Source organism: Erythrolamprus reginae, chromosome 2 (assembly GCF_031021105.1).
Source record: "Erythrolamprus reginae isolate rEryReg1 chromosome 2, rEryReg1.hap1, whole genome shotgun sequence".
NCBI lineage: Eukaryota > Metazoa > Chordata > Lepidosauria > Squamata > Dipsadidae > Erythrolamprus > Erythrolamprus reginae.
The window spans coordinates 89935965-89955816 of NC_091951.1; the positions used below are offsets into that span (position 1 = coordinate 89935965).

General features: G+C 38.6%; 2 protein-coding genes across 3 annotated transcripts in view; one reads left to right on the forward strand and one right to left on the reverse strand.

Moving 5' to 3' along the window:
* Window positions 1-13856, forward strand: part of NT5DC2 (5'-nucleotidase domain containing 2) — a 40939-nt gene extending 27083 nt beyond the window's left edge. Inside the window, exons 10-14 of the mRNA XM_070738668.1 lie at window positions 1664-1745; window positions 6481-6567; window positions 9446-9586; window positions 9872-9936; window positions 11080-13856. Of these exons, the coding sequence (XP_070594769.1) occupies window positions 1664-1745; window positions 6481-6567; window positions 9446-9586; window positions 9872-9936; window positions 11080-11341 (637 nt within the window). The 3' untranslated portion in view covers window positions 11342-13856. The remainder of the gene's footprint in view (window positions 1-1663; window positions 1746-6480; window positions 6568-9445; window positions 9587-9871; window positions 9937-11079) is intronic.
* Window positions 13857-14085: 229 nt separating this feature from the next.
* The window catches only part of STAB1 (stabilin 1), a 162829-nt gene continuing 157062 nt past the window's right edge, over window positions 14086-19852 (reverse strand). For both annotated transcript variants that reach the window (XM_070738665.1, XM_070738666.1), the window contains 6 exons: window positions 19463-19582; window positions 17785-17931; window positions 17508-17618; window positions 16136-16282; window positions 15185-15292; window positions 14086-14714 (listed from right to left, as the gene is read on the reverse strand). In XM_070738665.1, the coding sequence (XP_070594766.1) occupies window positions 14661-14714; window positions 15185-15292; window positions 16136-16282; window positions 17508-17618; window positions 17785-17931; window positions 19463-19582 (687 nt within the window). In that variant the 3' untranslated portion in view covers window positions 14086-14660. The remainder of the gene's footprint in view (window positions 14715-15184; window positions 15293-16135; window positions 16283-17507; window positions 17619-17784; window positions 17932-19462; window positions 19583-19852) is intronic.

The window sequence follows — 19852 nt, forward strand, 5'->3', positions numbered from 1 at the left end:
AGCTTGATCTATTTCCAAAATGTTTAAAACACCTTATTTTACATTTGGTTCTCTAAATTTTGTTAAATTTTGTATTTGAAACAAACATTATTGAAAATAGGAGTAGACTGTCTTTTGGTGTCCCAGGGCTGTATTTAATCACTGGCAAAACTGGAAGGTTGTAGCAATGGGATAAAAACATACATTGGATACAACTTTGTATTATATTGTCAGAGCTGGTATTCTTAGGTTTCTTTGGGGTTATTTTTGTTTGTCCTGAGTTCTGAGTGGTAAAGTCTTCTTCTGGGCAATACTTTAGATTTAGACTTACCCTGTTTGTAGGTTTCCTGTTTCAAAATAGTTGGAAATCAACATTCACAGTACAAGTTAGAGCTGTGTTTCTCAATCTCATCAGTTGTACAATGAAATCCAGGAGTTGAAAGCCACACATCTTAAAGTTTCTTTAAAATAGTGGTTACAAAATACAGTGATACCTTGTCTTACCAACTTAATTGGTTCCAGGACAAGGTTGGTAAGGTGAAAAGTTCGTAAGACGAAACAATGTTTCCCATAGGAATCAATGTAAAAGGGAATAATGCCTGCAAATCCTTCAGGAAAATCCCAAACTTGTCTCTCCAAGCCACCTCTCCCTTTTCTTTCTTCAAAACACACCCTTTCATTGCCTCTGCAAGCATTCCATTCTCCTTGTTTTATTAATGCAAACTCTTTTGCTCTCTCCAAGCCGCCCCTCCCTCTTCTTTCTTCAAAACACACCCTTTCATTGCCTCTGCAAGCATTCCGTTCTCCTTGCTTTGTTAATGCAAACTCTTTCGCTCTCTACAAGCCGCCCCTCCCTTTTCTTTCTTCAAAAAAAAAGAAAAAAGAAACCCCTTCATCCCAGCAGCGGCGGCTTGTGTTTGAAAATAGTTCGGAAGAAGAGGCAAAAAAAATCTTAAACACCGGGTTCGTATCTTGAAACGTTTGTTGGAAGAGGTGTTCGTATGACGAGGTACCACTGTATTGACAAGCATCAAAAGTTATAATATGGGAGTATAAGATAGGTATAACAATGTATGCATGGGTCTCAGCTTTCCTAATTTGCTTTAATTAACACATTTTTCAGTAAATTTGATTTATGTGATAATAATCTCAGTGCAGGTAGTTCTCGAGTTACAACCTAAATTAAGCCCAAAATTTGCTAAGTGGGTTTGCCACACTTTATGACTTTTCTTGCCAGTTGTTAAGTGAATCACTGCAGTTGTTAAGTTAGTAACACAGTTGTTAAGTGAATCTAGATTCCCCACTTACTTTGCTTGTCAGAAGGTGGCAAAAGCCGATCACATGACCCTGGGGTACTGCAACGGTCATAAATCTGAACCACTTGCCGAGCATCTGAAATTTGATCATATGACCATGGGAATGTTGTAGCGGTTGTGTGAAAAACAGTTATATGCCACATTTTTCAGTGCTGTTGTAACTTTCAGCTGTCACAAAATGAACTGTTGTAAGTAGAGGATTGCCTGTACAAGTCTTTCATCTATGTATTATTTTTTTATTTACTGTATATATTAATTTTAGTAGCTGAAGTAATGCACTTGAAATTCTTTTCATTTGCAATTTAAAAGCTTTTCTTGTAGCATTTTTGTAATGAAGCCTATAACGTCAATGTTTTGACTTTTTGAAGACCTTTCAGAAAAATGGATGAAGAAGGTTCTCTGCAATGGGACAAAATAAACAAACTGGAAAAGGGGAAAATCTATAAACAGGTAAATTGCTTAGTAATTTGTTTATACTTCATGGGGTATTTAATAATGCTGACTGTCTGGAGTTAACTTAAAATATGAGGATAACCTTTAATTTTTATTACTTTCCTTTTTAATAGCTTAATGTTCTATTCTATTGCATGTATTATTTCTTTTAAATTGCTAGCATCTCCCAAAATTAAAATTGAACATATTACAAAAGTTAAATAATGTATAGTCTGTGCTGGACAATTAACTGTTCTTCTAATTCGTGTCCACACTCATTATTTTATGATTATTCAGTCTTTATTGTTTTCCCTCAAAAAGAAACTGTTGTTTTATGCTTTCTGTGTAGGCTTAATAGTCAGTTTCCTATTTTCTTTCCCCTAGGACAGGGGTCCCCAAACTTTTTACACAGGGGGCCAGTTTACTGTCCCTCAGACTGTTGGAGGGCCGGACTATAAAAAAACCCCTATGAACAAATCCCTATGCACACTGCACATATCTTATTTAAAGTAAAAAACAAAATGGGAACAAAAACAATATTTAAAATAAGAAGTAATTAAGTAATAAAGTAATTTATACATTTTTATTAACAAGTAAATTTAAACTTAAATCAAGAAACTCCCTCCATTTCTCCTTCCTTCCTTCCTTCCTTCCCTCCTTCCTCTCTACTTCTCTCTTCCCTCTCTTTTCTTCCTTCTCTCTCGTTTCATTTTCCTCTCCCTCGTTTTCTCATTTTTCTCTTTCTCTTTTTCTCTCTCTCACTCTTTCCATCTATCCCCCTTTCTGTCTTCCTCTCTATCTCTCCCTCTTTCTCTCTCTGTCCCTCTCTCTTTCTCTCTCTCTTCTCTTTCTGTCTCTTTCACTCACTCTTTCTCTCTCCCTCTTTGTATCTCTCCCTCTTCCGCCCTCTTTCTCTTGCTTTCTTTCTCATTCTATTTCTATCTCTCCCTCTCTCCCTCCCTCCCTCTCCCTCTTTCTTTCTCTCTCCCTCTATTTCTCTCTCCCTCTTTCTCTCTCCCTCTCTATCTCTCCCTCTTTCTTTCTCACTATATTTCTATCCTTTCTCTCTCCCTCTCTATCTCTCCCTCTTTCTCTCTCTCTCTTGCTTTCTCTTTCTCATACACCACGCTGGCAACAGAGAGAGAAAGAGAGAGCGGAGGGCAGCTTGCCAGTCCACGGCCCCCTGAATGAGCAGTTCTGCATGGCCCCAGCACTGGACTTCGCCGTCGCCTCCGCCCCCGTCCGGCTCTCCAGCTAACCCCCTGAATTCACCCGAACGGAGGCGGCGGCGGTTTCAAAGGACCAACATACGGTCCTTCATGGTGCTGCGTTGCTAAAGCCTCCAAACTCCGCTGCTGTCCTTGGGCATTGTTACTTCTAAGCTGCGCTGAGAGAGAGAGAGAGAGAGAGCGGAGAGTACCGGACTTCACCGTCACCTCCGCCCCCGCCCGGCTCTCTAGCTAAGAGGCAGCAATCACGTCCACCCCTTCGCCCTCCACGGTGCCCAGCGCCCAGCCCCACACCGCCTCCGCCTCCGGGTAGCGCGCCCGAGCTCTTCCTGCAGGAACGGGTGGTGGGGTGGAAGTGGTTGGACTTATCTACACGCGCGCCTGCTGATTGGGAAGAGGGAAAAAAAAAATCTGCGCCTCCAAAGAGGGGAGGGGGGGAAGAAAGAAAAAAAGAGTTCCAACTTGGCGGAAGGCGGAGGGGAGAACCGAGCATGCTGCAGCAAGTTTGCTTGGCTTTCTGGGGCTTTTTTTTCTCCCTTTCCACCACCCCTGTCTGAATGTCGTTTGCCGCTTAGGAGTGACCCTCTCTCGGGCTTGTTGTGGATGTGGCGTGGATGAGGGGGAAAGCCCGACTGCCCTGAAAAGCACATTTGGAGTCTCTGCGGAGAGCCAAAATCCCAACGAAGCTTCTTTTTTCTTCAGTCGTCGGTAAGGAGGCGAAGAAGAGGTTGAACTGGTTTTGCTAATTCGCGCTTACGGCTTTCCCCCTCATCCGCGCCGCATCCACAAGCCCGAGAGAGGGTCACTCCTAAGCGGCAAACGACATTCAGACAGGGGTGGTGAAAGGGGAGAAAAAAAAAAAGCCCCAGAAAGCCAAGCAAACTTGCTGCAGCACGCTCGGTTCTCCCCTCCGCCTTCCGCCAAGTTGGAACTCTTTTTTTCTTTCTTCCCCCTCTCCCCTCTTTGGAGGCGCAGAGTTTTTCCCCTCTCTTCCCAATCAGCAGGCGCGCGTGTAGATAAGTCCAACCACTTCCACCCCACCACCCGTTCCTGCAGGAAGAGCTCGGGCGCGCTACCCAGAGGAGGAGGTGGCAGTGGCCTGGGGCCGGGCGCTGGGCGCCATGGAAGGCAAAGGGGTGGACTCTTTGCTGGAGAGCCGGACGGGGGCAGAGGCGACGGCGAAGTCCGGTGCTGGGGCCATGCGGGGCCGCTCATCCAGGGGGCCGTGGACCGGCAAGCCGCCCTCCACGCTCTCTCTCTTTCTCAGCGCAGCTGAGGTAACAGTGCCCGGGGACAACAGCGGAGCTCGGAGGCTGCAGCAACGCAGCCCCGCCGAGAAGGACCAGGTCCCTTGAAACCGCCGCTGCCTCCATTCGGGCAAATTCAGGAGGGTTCCTGAATCTCCCGTCCATTCACCGTGGAGGATGAGGTGAGGAGGAGACAGTGCAGAGGCAAGGGGCGGGGACGAAAGCGGGCCTGCAAGGGGCCAATTGCATGCCCGCTTTCCTCCCCACCCCTTGCCTCTGCACCGTCTCCTCCTCACCTCATCCTCCGCGGCGAATGGACGGGAGATTCGAGAGCTTATTATATCTATCGATAAAATCTCGTGTGCTCCCTGCGGGCCGGATAAATCGCCTCAGCGGGCCGCATCCGGCCCGCGGGCCGTAGTTTGGGGACCGCTGCCCTAGGAGTTAGTATAATCCTGAGAAAGGATGGGAAGATTGTTATTACTTGGAAGATGATAATGAAAATTTGTTAGTAATACACTTTCAGAACTTCAGGACTTAGTTTGAACTAGAACACAAATTTAAACCAAACCCTGGGAACATTTTATTGCTGAAGCAATATAATTTGGGGCATTGTGATTTCATGCTAATTGAAGAGGTGTTTGAATCTTGCTTTTATTCAGCCAGCAAGAGTCACTCACATTAATAGAGACACGCTCAGAATTTTCCATCAACAGGAGAAACTAAGAGCTCTACCTGTTATGTATATAGCGTATAGTTGTCAGTTGAAGTTCCCATTCTAGTCCTCTGTGGGAGTGGGAAAATACTCTCTCATGATTGGTTGTTTGGCTGATCAGTTCCCTATGAAAGGAGCTGTGTTAGTCAGAGAGTTCAGTTGCTTTGCACACAGTATTGGATAAAGAGCTGTTAGAAATCACTCAGTCCCTCACCTTCATTTTTTCACCCAGAATTTAACACTATCCAAATTTCTATTATAGACATAGAGAGTCATCAATCCTGAAGTCAGGTTTGCACAGCATGGGATTCAAAGAGGGTTAATTAACAAAAGTTGCTTTCTTTGCCTTCTGCATTATATCAGGAGCCTTCCATGGTTGGAAGAAGAGCTTCTTTCCATGGGAATCTTATATGGGATCCAGGCCAATGACTGAAACATTATTCAGATAATGTTAAAACATTATTCAGAAAAATAAAGGCATAATTTGAGGAAATGATGCATTTGCAAATGGGAACCCTCTGGGAATGAGGCTGGGAAACTAGAAACTACTTTACGGATTCATACCATATGTGATCTTATACATGAACAGAACATTTTCAATTTGGAAATTATTTTGGCCTGTATCTTTTTCTTTTTGTTTTTTTGAGACTATGATGTGGAAGTCAACAAATTATCATTTTCTGATCACTGGGACAGTGGGCAAATGATAGTTACGTCTGGTTAATATTTCCACTGAAATTGGCATAATGGTTCTCTGTTTTGTATCAAGCATGAAAATGTCTTTTGATTAAAGAGTTAAACAGAGACCGAGAGTTCAAGCATGACCATGATAGTTTCAGACCTATGTAGAATGTGTTTTATCAATAATAATAAAAGAGACAGCTTGATTTGGTTTCCCATTTTTAATACCTAGTAGAAAGAGATTTTATTGTTCACAGAAAGGTTGAACTATGAAATAACAGGTCTGCAGCAATCCTTACAAAAAAAAAATAATATATATCTTGCTTTGAAAACCCTTGCTTTGAGGTATGTAAGATTACAACAGGACCTAGATTCGGTATATAAAGTTTAAAATAATATTTCCGCACAAATTCGATAGGTAACAAACTATCACAGTTGTTCAGTTTACTTACTGCCGCAGTGGCTTAATTTACAACATTATTGTGAGAGGTGGTGGTGATTTAAAGTTTTCCCATTATAGGTGCAATAAATTGTTTTAGACATCAAGTAGTGTGTGTTTGTATGTATGTGTAAGGAACAAAATATAATAAGTTAATCATTTATAAAAATGATAGGATTATAAACTTGGTTTTAAGGAATTCCCATTTTCTCTAATTTGATTCAAGTTCCCGTGAGAACTCCTTAAGCCTCTATCTCTAGCCATTTTTAAATAAGCAGCTCATGATGAAGAAATATTTTTCCTTTGCCCTGTTGAAAAATCAAAGTGCTAAGAGATGTATTTTCTTGACCTTTTCAAACCGAGCATGCAATGTTTTCCTTTTTCTGTAAAGGAACTGGATATTTAGTTTATTCTCACTTTCTTTCTTTTATCTACATTTCAGGGCAATCTGTTTGATTTTCTGCAGCTAACAGGCTGGCGTGGGTCCAAGGTCCTTTATTTTGGTGACCATTTGTACAGTGACCTAGCAGTAAGTGCTGAAAAACTTGTTTTGCATTAGCCAACGTCAGTGTCACTTAATGTTCTGTGCCTGTTACAGAGACAAAAAGGGTTTGTTTTGTGCTCATTGAATTAATCAGTGTTGATTATCAAAATATGGAATGGAAAATATCCAGATCTTAGAGCTTGTGATTTTGCAGTATTCATAACCCATTAAATTATATTACACAGTTCCCTTTTTAATTAAGTTTTAAAAAGCAAAATAGAGTTTAAAAGGTTTATTTTTCTAGGTTGTGTTCTTTTGAATACCTTTTCCATCCTAAACACATATGTACAGTAACATCTTTTTTTTTTAAAAAAAATCCTTTTTTCATTAACTTGTTTGTAACCACTTTCTTATTTTAAAATCAAAATTGTCTATCCTTCTCTCTCTCCCCCTCTCCCATCTGTCTATATCTAACATCTGTCTGTGTGTCCATCCATCCATCCATCCATCTATCTATCAATCTAATCCATCATCTATTTTATCTGAGAAGACAAACATTTCTGTCCCAATTAATCCTCCCACAGGATTCATCCTCATATCTAAATGGAATGTTGATTTATAGACATTTCAGTGCACAATGTAGAAATGAAATATTTTGTTGTGATGTCCAACACTCTTACGATAGCAATGCTACAGCATTCTTTATTGTCACATTTAGTTTGAGGAGGTGGGGGGCAGCATGACAATGAAGGATGCTGCAGCTAAAAAAGAAAAATGGAAAAAGCAATGTGCACCAACAGTTCACGGTGAATTTTGAAACTAAAGATTCATAGTTTTGAAGTCCCTAGGAGAGTGTGGATCTGTGCTGCAGGGATTGCTTGTTATGTGATACCCGTTGCTGGGCTTGTTCAATCAGAAATGAGTTCCACTGGATTCAGTGAGTCTTGATCAGGGCTGAAATTCAGCAGGTTCTGGAAAACTGGTAGCAGAAATTTTGAGTAGTTCGGAGGACCTGCAAATACTAACTCTGTCTGGCCCCAGAGTGGGGAAGGAATGGAGATTTTGTAGTATTCTTCTCCTGGAGTAGGGTGGGAATGGAGATTTTACAGTACCCTTCCCCTGCCATGCCCATTAAACCACACCCACAGAACCAGTAGTAAAAAATTGTGAATCCCACCACTGGCTTGCACCTTGCTGAATCGTGCAGAACCACGACTACTGGATCATACACATAGATATGAAGGGCTCCAGCCTCTGCTTGACACTTCAGGTTGCTGTGTTTGTGTAATGTGGGTGGCTTCCATAGCTATCCGCAGACCCTCCTTGGGACTTGTGCCTCTGTTATGAAATCTCTTCAGAGTACTGCTTTATTTAATTTTTATTCAATGATATCATTGGCTTCTTTGTTAGAATATCTGGTGTCATAATTTTAGACATGTATTGTGTTTTATGGGAACCACCTTGATATTGCCTTTGGATATTTTTTCTAATCACACAGGAAAGAAAACAGACCTTGGGATGTCAACCACTTGAAATATTAGGCTAGACAAGATCTGTTTGAGTGCAGGCAAATGTTTTTTGCAAATGGGTGTCATAATTGTCCATGTTTAATTAATTTTCTTTTGATGCTGTTTTAAAAATAGTACACCAACATCGGGCATTTTTACAGAACATTCTGTTAATACTATTAAGCTAAAACCACACTTCAGCCATTTTTTTTAACTGTTAAACATCCCAAAGGTACTTTTTTCTTCAAGAGTAAACTGGATTTTCTGGTTTTTGTTTGCTTCTCATCCAAGAAGCTTCTTCAGCTTCTCATCCAAGAAGCTTCTTAGATGAAAAGTGAAATGTCTTCAAAGAAAAACCAGAAAGTCCAGTTGCCTCTTGAAGAAAAAAGTACCCTTGGGACAATAATGAACATTGTTTCCCATAGGAAACAATGTAAAGTCAATTAATCCGTGCAACCAAAAAACCCCCCCGCAAAAAAAACCGCTGCCGCCCGGCTGTCACCTTGTTTTAAAAGGTGACAGCTGGGCGGCGGGGCTTCCCAGCACCCCCCCAACCCCGAACTTTTGCCGAACTTCCGGGTTCGGGGTTGGGGGGGTGCTGGGAAGCCGTGCGGCTGTTTTAAAAGGTCACAGCCGGGCTGGGGGGCTTCCCAGCACCCACCCCACCCCGAACCCGGAAGTTCGGCAAAAGTTCAGGGTTCGGGGGGGTGCTGGGAAGCCCCCCCAGCGCGGCTGTGACCTTTTAAAATAGCCGCGCGGCTTCCCAGCTGTCTCCCGAAGCCGAACGCCAAAGCCGAACTTCCGCGTTCGGCGTTCGGAGACAGCTGGGAAGCCGCGCGGCTGTTTTAAAAGGTCACAGCCGCGCTGGGGGGCTTCCCAGCAACCTCCCGAACCGAACCCGGGGTTCAGAAAAAATTTGTCTCTTCTTACGAACTTTTTTCGAGTTACGAACCGGCGTTCGGGAGGCTGCTGGGAAGCCCCGCCGCCCGGCTGTCACCTTTTAAAACAGCCGCGCGGCTTCCCAGCTGTCTCCGAACGCCGGTTCGTAACTCGAAAAAAGTTCGTAAGAAGAGACAAATTTTTTCTGAACCCCGGGTTCGTATCACGAGTTGTTCGTAAGACGAGGGGTTCGTATCTTGAGGTATCACTGTATATTTTAGTATCAGGGCTAATGCATAACAAGGATAGTAACTTAGGCAAAACCCATAGATTTATAAGATGTATAGATTTATAAATAGTTATCTTTCTGCTATTTTTATAAACTGGATGAAAAAAATGTGTCTTTTATGATCTTGATGTGCTTCGTTCTGCAAGGGAAGCTGTAAGTGAACAATTGAAGGCTTTTTATGTCAGGCTGAATCACAGGTTCCTAAATCAGTAAGTCACTCCACTGCCTTTCTCACCTTCTGTTTAAGGACCTCATGCTACGTCATGGTTGGAGGACAGGTGCCATAGTTCCAGAATTAGAAACAGAAATACGAATCATCAATACAGAACAATATATGCACTCTTTGACCTGGCAGCAAGCTCTTACAGGACTTTTGGAGAGAATGCAGGTAAAAGACATTGGGCTAAAATAAGTAGTATGTGGGCATCATGCCGTAGTTGTCATTTATTTATTTATTTATTTATTTATTATTTATTACTTAGATTTGTATGCCGCCCCTCTCCGAAGACTCGATTAAGCACAGCTCTTGGATAGAGTTTCTTGATTGTGTTGCATTCCGGAATGTTTTCTGCAAATATTGGAATATGTGTTGTTGTTTTTTCCTTGTAGAAAACTCATCTTTAGAAACAGCATTGTTCATTTTTTTGCTTTAATTTTCTTCTTTTAATTTCAGATGTATCAAGATGCAGAATCAAAGCAAGTGCTTTTAGAGTGGATGAAAGAGCGACAGGAGATTAGGTGAGTTATGTTGATTGTGATGTGTTCTTTAATTTGTGAAATGTTCTAGCAATGATTTAAAATATACATTTTACAAATTGCTATCATAATACTGTTTTAGGTAACATACTACTCCATGGTGGGTTGCTACTGGTATGGCCTGGATCAACGAACCGGTAGCAGCAGCAGCCGTGGGAAGCTCTGCCCACCCACCCCATGTGCTTCTGTGCATGCAAATAAGTGTCACAGACACATACACACTAAGCAAACATAAAAACATAGAAGACTGACGGCAGAAAAAGACCTCATGGTCCATCTAGTCTGCCCTTATACTATTTCCTGTATTTTATCTTACAATGGATATATGTTTATCCCAGGCATGTTTAAATTCAGTTACTGTGGATTTACCAACCACGTCTGCTGGAAGTTTGTTCCAAGGGTCTACTACTCTTTCAGTAAAATAATATTTTCTCCCGTTGCTTTTGATCTTTCCCCTAACTAACTTCAGATTGTGTCCCCTTGTTCTTGTGTTCACTTTCCTATTAAAAACACTTCCCTCCTGAACCTTATTTAACCCTTTAACAAAAGCAACAGAATTTGCAACCCATTACTGATACTTCTACAATTTCTTAATTGGTGCCCTGTGAAATATTCTTATGTTGTGGAAATTTTAAAATTGTGGAAAGATAAAGAATTGCCAAGGTTTAGAACTTCTGGGTTTCTCATTTTTGGCCTTGATGAAGATTTGTTTTTTTATTTCTTTGATTTTACTTTCCCTCAAGGCTGACTTTTGTTTTCAGAATCTTGTTTTCTCTCAAACTTTTTGAAATTCTTTATGCTTCACTTTTTAAAACCGTGTCATATCTCCTGACTTTTTTGTTCCTTGTGCTCTAAAGAAGAATCCAACCATTTTTTAAGATAGTCAGAAAGGGGGGGAGGGGAAATGACAGTTGGGATGGAACTAGCAGATTGTCCAACCAAAACTAGAGACCAACATTTATGAAACACATTCTTTGTCTTTTGGGGTTAGAAGGATAAGATAGGTCATTGTGGAATGCTTCTGTAATATTACATTTTGTACATCATGTACATTTTCTAAATTCTTTTTTCTTCCTCTCCCAGGTTGTCTATCTAATTCTATTATACCAACTTCTTTCCTTTCAGGTCACTTGCAAAGAACCTGTTTAACCCCCAGTTTGGCAGCATTTTTCGAACCTTCCACAACCCAACCTACTTTTCTCGAAGACTGATTCGTTTTTCTGATATTTACATGGCATCCATCAGTTGCCTACTGAACTATGATGTGAATTTTACATTTTATCCTCGCCGAACTCCTCTACAGCATGAAGCTCCTCTTTGGATGGATCAGCTCTGCACAGGTTGCATGAAGACTCCATTCTTAGAAGAAATGGTGCACATTCGATAAAAGGGATTACGACATGCATAGTAGAATCTTAGCTTCCTTTTAGGGGACTGCTGCTACTATATGATCATCACTGTTGTGCTTCTGTTCTGAGCACTACCTAATATAAAGGTACCTGAGATAAATGAATGGAAAGGTGGCACAAATTTTACATCTGAAATCCTGGTGGTAAAATACATTAACCATGCTTGATTAAGCTCTAAGAATACATTTTAAATTTGGCATTTGTAATTTAGTCACATCTGTCTTTGTGTGCTCAGAAGGGTTCTACATGTTGGTCGGGTTATAGTGATTCTAGCAGAGATTATAAATCTATTTATTCTTTAGAACAACATATTGAGAATTTAATCAGCTATACACTGTATGAAATAGAAATGTAAGCAGTTCCTATTTAGTTCATCAATCAGTTCACATTCAGTTACAGATTTGAAGATACTAACTGGTATATTTCTAAAAAAATGAGTATGGTACAGGTCTGTATGAACCAGATATGCCATTAGACCATATTCATTCATGTGTGAAGTGACCTCACTCAGATTCATTATTTGATAACATCAGTTAATGTAATATTAAGTATGTAATGGCTCATTTACCAATTCAAGCCATCATTTGATGCTGAATTTATCAGATGATGTATATTTATATATTAAAGCATCCCTATTTAAAATATAAAAAAGCAATTTTTCATAACAGTAGGTAAATAAATTATCTTTAGTTGAATAACCTATTTCATAAAATGCTAATTTACTTACTGAATTTATAAGAATTTTTAGATATCTAAGCACAAATAGATGTACAGATTAACCTGTCCTCTGGATATCATATGCATGACTAGGATAATAAAAAAATAGTGATTCTAGAGCCATTACCCAAGTATCCCGGAAAGGATTTTTCCTATCACTAACAGCCCACATATCAGCAAGAGCTAAACCAATCATCAGAAAACAAGCCAGAAGCTTATCTAATATAAAAATAGTAGTCCCTTAGGAATGGTGAATCATCAAAACTAAATTGTTCTGTGTTTCAGAATTTGCATGGACTTACCCTGACCTTTTAAACTTCATTCAGAGATGTTCTTTTTTTAACCTGCAGAAGGCCTATGTCATAGATTAGATGTAAGTGTTGCGGGACTCTGTATTTTCTGTATTTGATCATGAACTATTGCCAGTCAGGACTATCTCTGTATCTGAGTCAGATAGAAGAAATACATATTAAGAATGGAATGTCCATGTATTGGAAGCTCTTATTTAAGGCTGGACTTTAGGAAACTGTTTATATTAAGGTCAAACTGTTGTGTGTTGGGTTTTACCTGTTAGGTTCTTTAATGCTGCTATAGTTCAAGTTATATCTATAAATGAAATAATGATTGACTGAGGCTACTTAGATTGTTAGAACTATTCAGATTCTCATTAGAGATGGTTTTTCAAGGCATTGGCTTTCAAGGAAGAACGCTTGACTGTTCCAGCAAGATACTGAACCAAAGAAATATTTGAGTAGTTACTATGTTTATAGTTTGTAGTTTTCATATTAGGATCACATTGGGACATCTCCTGGATGTGAAATGCAAGACGATTACAGATTGGAAATCAGATGTTACATAATGTATTCCTTCACATATATTTTTTTAAGTTTTTCAAGAAGTGCCTAATTTTCAAACTTTTGAAACTATCAAATAAGTTACCTCCTATCCAATTTTTTAAAAAAACAACTGTGATGATTAGGATTGCAGTACGTTATAGCATATGGATCATGACAGATTGCTAAGAATGCTGTTGGTTATTTGATATTTCTTTTCTATCCACCCCTCAAACCCATATAAAGACTTGGGGAAAATTAACCCCTCCTACCCAAGATAGGACTTCTGCAATTTGAACTGCCACTTCAGGGGAAAGACTCATTGTGTACACAAGCTAACTTGCCGTAGTTATGTATGGAAAATAGGAATGTATACGACGATTCTCTGCAAGTGTCTGTTCTATAGAAAATTGTTGTATTAGGAACATGGATGTTACCATCTTTAGGGTTGCATTTCTGGAACTTTGGATATACCTGTCTCTTCTTTCTTTCTCTGAGACAGTGCCTTTGCTTTGCTAATCCATGGGAAATGTTTCACTGGTGAACCACTTTTACACCCATATTTTGCCCCTAAAAGGACATTGAGAGCAAAAGATAAAAGCTGCATCATGAAAGAGGCATCGGGATAGATGAAAGAAGAAGGAATACCACAACATATGGAGCTAGGCATTTCTCTGAAAAATAGCTGCCATTTTTAAATACCCTGCCATGAGACCTAATTGGTTTATCTTCTAAATGTGAAATTAACTTCCTAAACTTTTTCTGGTAAAGATGATGACAGAGTGCCTGTTACTTTTAAAATTGGTCTGATCAGCAAAAGTTAGATAGTTGATAAATAGAAGTTTAAAAACATAGACAATAATGTTATACATTTCTCTGGTTAATGGTTAATTCTGATTCCTGAATCTGTCCACAAAATAAAATATTGTGTTTATCTTTTCCATAACTGTGTGTGTACGAATAATGTCCAATACTTGGTCTAATACATGATATTGTAATGACAGTATTTGTTGCTGCAAGGTTGAGCTATCGATGTGTTTGGTTACTAGGCATAACACCATTTTTTTTTACAAAAATAATACATTGTTTCATTAGGGAATTGTCCTACAATTAATATATTTCCATTTTCTTCATGAGAAGAGAGGAAGAAACAATACTAATTACAAGGCAAAGAGAGATAAATGGCATCTTTACTGGTAGTCTGTTGATGTAATCATGCTTACCTTGTACTAAAAATATGTTAAGAATTGCTTTACAGTGCATTAGAATTCAGAATGCTTACAAATACATGCTGTCTACAGTTTACCAGTAAGCTCAGTAGTGCAGTTTCAAAGCAAATTTATCCATTCATTAAATCTGAACTGAAATTTCATTGACCCATTCAGGGTTCTCACAGTATTCATTTGCCAGACACATTCATGAGTCGTTCCTTAGAAGATAGTTGAAGTTTCGTGGACAGGGTCCGAAGGATTCTGTGCATGCTTCATATGCCTTCAAGTTCTTCCCATTCATATTACAGTTACACTCAGAACTTATTCCTGAAACTCTCTAAAAAAGAGGCAATGCAACACGAGGGAATGAATTCTAAACAAAAAATTGGAAATCGTTTATGGGATTGTAAATGCCGATAGCTCTTTCGATCATAATTCCTTCCCATAAACTTTAAAAGGAATAGAATTGAGGTATATGAAATATTTTCCCAAAATTTCTGGAATTTTTGTATCCTGGTTTCTATTGCAATATATTATTATTGTCCAAGAATGTCTTCAGTATCAGCAAAATCTTCTCTGTGGAGAGACTCCTGAAACGAAGATACAAAGACGGTCCGTTAATCTGTAACATTGAGATTGATGGCATATAAATTTAATGAATAAATAATCTAACTCCATATTGGTATTCAGATAGCTAAAACCAACAACAGAATATGACCAGTTCCTCTAGTTATATTGGACTCCATAGATGCATATAAAGGATAACATGTTCTGGTTACAATTGGAGGAACTAAAGTGGATGGGCATGTTGAAATACATTTTTTCCCTATCTGCAGCAAGATTCTACAGTATTTAAAATAGATGACTCCCACTTAGTATGCTGAACGTGGAGCCCATAGATTTGGCTCCGCACAGGAATCATTCAAAAGCAGTCATTTTATGCACAAAGTTTGCCATGTATGGGAACAATTTATCCCTTGTTTTGGTTGCAGTGTAGATAACAGCTGCATTATGGGTTAGTATCTGAAAATATTCAGCACTAATGTTTCAGTTGCCTTACCTCAAATGGCTCATATATCGAGCTATCTGCTCCATAAATAGGATTTGGAATAGATACTAAGTGTGGGCTCCTTTCTTGCCAGGAAGATTCATCATCATTTAGTTCAGCCTATAAGTAAACAAACTATGGTAACTATTACTTGGTTCTTCAAACTATATGGTAAAAATGAATCAGCATGCTTCAGCGAACCTGAATAGGACAGCTGAGACAAATGATTTAGCCAAGGAAGTTTAAAGCTAATCTGAGATTTTGTGTGTGTTTGTGTGTGTGTATCAATAAATCAATCAATTTATATAGCTTCCCAACTCACACAATAATTTCAGGCCATTTACATTATTTTTTTAGCAGGAAAAGTCCAAAAAATTGATCAGTACATTATTAAATAAAATCTCCTGTAAGCCACATTTGACTCCTAGGGATCGGAGTCTCTCTCTCTCTCTCTCTCTCTCTCTCCCTCTCTCTCTCTCTCTCTCTCCCTCTCTCTCTCTCTCTCTCTCTCACATCTATCATCTATCTATCCATCCATCCATCTACTTAGAACATACATATACAATATACATGTGTGTGTGTGTGTGAATCAAAATTGATATTAAAATGGATAAGAATAAGTAATGTAGTTTTGAAACTGCCGCTATGGAATCTTTGCTTATGTTTGGAAGGATTTACAGATATTATAGCCCAACAGAACTGATAGACATGGTTGGAGAAGGCTGTCATAACAATAAAAATCAAGTCCACGGAGAGGGGCGGCATAAAAATCTAATTAATAATAATAATAATAATAATAATAATAATAATAATAATAATTTGATTTGGATGAGGTTCTACAACCACTAATGAAATTACAACAAAAATTACAGATTTCTTTCTATCCAAGTTCTGTTGAAAGAATACATTTTTAAAATTTTCTTTTTTTTGTTACTAGCAAAGCTGAGGCTTGGATTTACCTACCCTAAAATATCGAAAGTTGATCAGTTGGTTTCTCCTTCTGAGGCAGAAATAGGATAATCCAGCAATAGTTGCACAGAGCAGAACTATAGCAAAACCGGTGCTTATACCAATTGTCATAGCAGAAGATGGTTTTACGGTACTCGAAACCTGTGAAAAGCAATGTTATTTTCAAGTCATATCTTAATGATAAATTATTACTATTACTATGACATTTTTGGACCCCTAAATTAAATTCCAGTGTGGTTCAGAATAGCAACATATCTGCAAGGAAGAACCCAATATTAAAAATATATTAAAAATATAAAATATTATAGCTAAGATTTTTTTTTTTTAAAAAAAGACAAAGCAAAATAAAAGCTAGGTTTCTTGTGATATTTGTGTACTTTGCATTTTGGTTTTAAGTATTACTAATTTTAAAAAGATATACATAAATTAAAGTAGTCTGTATGACCATTAACAATCTTCACTTTTTATTGTTTTATTTACTCTGCCAATGTTTCATATCAGCTAGAGTGAAAAAGCAACCTGAAAGATTCATCTAGTTTTGGAGAAAATTGTAACTTCATTTGTAGATCTTAGATTAGACCGATAAGTGTTTCTGAAGTCTTTTGTTATTATGTCAAGTTTTAGGAAACTTGCTGTTAGGAAACATATGCTTTGACAACGTAATTGAGTTCCAGGATGCTAAATTATAAAGGGATTGCATTGTTATTAGTAGTGAAGTCGTGTCCGACACATCACGACCCCATGGACAACGTTCTTCCAGGGCAGGCCTTCCTCTCCTCTACCATTCTCTGGAGTCCATTTAAACTGACTGATTCCGTGACTCTATCCAGCCACCTCATTCTCTGTCGTCCCATTCTTCTTTTGCCTTCAATCTTTCCCAGCATTAGGCTCTTCTCATCTGGCGGCCAAAATATTTGAGTTTCATCTTCAGGATCTGGCCTTCTAAAGAGCAGTCAGGGTTGATCTGTTCTAGGACTGATTGGTTTGATCACCTTGCAGTCCAAGGGACTCGCAGGAGTCTTCTCTAGCATCATAGTTCAAAGGCCTCAATTCTTTGGCTCTCAGCCTTCCTTATGGTCCAACATTCACAGCCATACATTGCAACTGGAAAAACCATATCCTTGACTATACACACTTTTTTTAGCAGGGTGATGTCTCTGCTTTTTAATATGCTGTCTAGATTTGCAATAGCTTTCCTCCCCAGGAGGAAGCATCTTTTAATTTCTTGTCCCCATTTGCGTGATATTGGGATATAAATAAATGCACAAACTTGTAGAATACTATTTCAGATCTTAATTCATAAAACAGGTAAGGAAGGAATGCAAAACATTTTCTTGTTTCTCAAGAAAAGAAACTGGCAGCTAACCTGGTTATACTGCAGAGGTACCTTCAAAGGACTCTGAATAGCATGAATAATCCCATTGGAGGCCAGAATATCCCATTCAACAATCACTGTATTGTTAGTCGGTTCAGAAACCTGGTGCAATAAAAGTGAACCAAAGAGTTTTAGTTTATCATTCACTGCAGATGAGCTGTAATTCAACTGGTTTAAGGAATGCTACAAATTTACTCTTGTTTTCAACATTATCCAAAAACATAAGGCCCAGAAGCTAAGAGGCTACAAAAAGAGAATTGATACTTACAATGAGAAAAGTATGACTCAATGACTCTGCAATGGAAATATTGTATCCTGCTTGGGAAGGTATTATTGTTCCAGTTGTGAGATTGAAGCTTAAGAGGATAACATCACGCAGTGATGCATGAAGTTTTACATCCTTCAGTGATAAAGACTAAGAAAACAAACAAAAGATACAGCTCAAACAAAAGTTATTTTACTGATGAGAAGCCAATTGCATGGATATATAATATTGTATTGCATTATATTATTTGTAAGCCACCTACTTGAATGTCCCAAAGGTGTTTTTTTCAAATGGCAATTGGACTCTCTCATTTTTGAATGTTTGTAGCCTTTATTCAGTCTGCTATATCTTAACTACGATTCCATCACATTGTACGTGCTTTTAGCCGACACACACTGATGTCAATGGGGTAAAACCAAGTGCTAGGCTCCATATTTACAGTGATCCATTCATTGCATTGATTAGAATAACAGACTTGGAGTGGACTTTGTGGGTCATCTAGTCCAACTGGCTGCTGAAGCAGGAGACCCTGCACCATTTCTGACAGATGGCTCTCCAGTCTCTACTTGAAAGCTTCAAGTGATGAAGCACCCACAACTTCTGAAGGTCAACATTGGTTGCTGACATGTGGTTGTAAACTTGTAGGCTCATCAAAAATGAAAGGACCATAGACCTCACAAAGTTGCCCACAAACTTATAGGGGAAAATGGCAACTTCCATGCATATAGTAAAAAGCAATATTAATTTTTCAAAGTTAAGAGAAAAAGTGGGAGCAAGTGGCTTATTGGTAGTTAAAATAGAAGATTGCTCTAATCTTGCTTTTTTCTTGAGGCTGAGCATATTACTTTTTATTCAAGTAAAGCCCACAAAGTAGCATAAGAGTAGCTGTCTACACATTTCCAGTCCTTCTAATGCAGAATCCCTTGCGCTGGCATATTGTGAGAATTTCTCTCCTTTTTCTCATTGGGGCTCAATTTTAGTAATCAGAAAATGTAAACAAAACCCTTAAGATACTATTTCTTGCCTTTTTGTTGACTACTAGGTTGAAGGTTATTTCATTTAAGGTGGATAATTCAGAAGAAAATCTGGAGTTCTATCAAGATTATGTTTGATAATATTACACAGTGTTCTTTCCTAGCGAAACCATTATTCACATTTAAACAATGCAAGTATGGGTATCGTATGATTATCTAATCATTGCTTTTACTAAAACATGTATTACAATTGAATTGAAAATGTACACTGAGATAGTTTAATCTAGTATGAATATAATAACCCTCAATGTTTTTATAGTTTAACTGCCCTTCCTCTCCCAAAGTACCAAAGCACTTAAAAATTTGGAGAAAATTGTAAGAATTCTTCCAGTTGCTGTCCTAACATAAAGCTAAAATACCAGGATTTCATGAGAAAATGGAATATATATTTATTCATCAATTTGTTTTGCAGTTGCTTTAAAAGAATCTGAATTTCCTTCTGTGCTACAATTAATAGCTTTACTAGAAAATAGGGCCCAATTAAAGGCCGATAATTTATCTGTATGCAACTCAAATGGATTGTACATCAAAGATATTAGTTTGACTCAATCTATTTTGATGATTTGTTTTTGTTGTTGTTTTTGAGATGGGACAAAACCATTCCCCCTTCCAATTAAGACCACCAGTGTCCATTTTGTGATGCTTACTGTATTATGTCCAAAGCCAGAGTTCAAGGGTACAAAAAGAGTTTTATAAGCGATGTCCTCAGAGAGGAAATTTAAAAAATCTACTCCTTCCTGAGTGGTATTAGCAAAATCTAGAATTATCTGAAAAAAGAGGAGGGAAAACATAATTAATCAGGAGTATTACTCTTACTATGTTCAACTCAAATGCATCAAAGTGACTGTTTCAAAGCAGCACACACAGGAAATAACAAATTTGATTTTCCCTCTGCTCTTAAACTGAGAGACATTTGCAAAACAATACCCTGTCCCTGGGTAAAAGTAGGTGGATAACAACCATTTGGCAGATCAAATTTAATTTAAATCTTCCACTTGTTTTTCAATGTAGCTTATCTTTTTACTTCAAAGAAATAA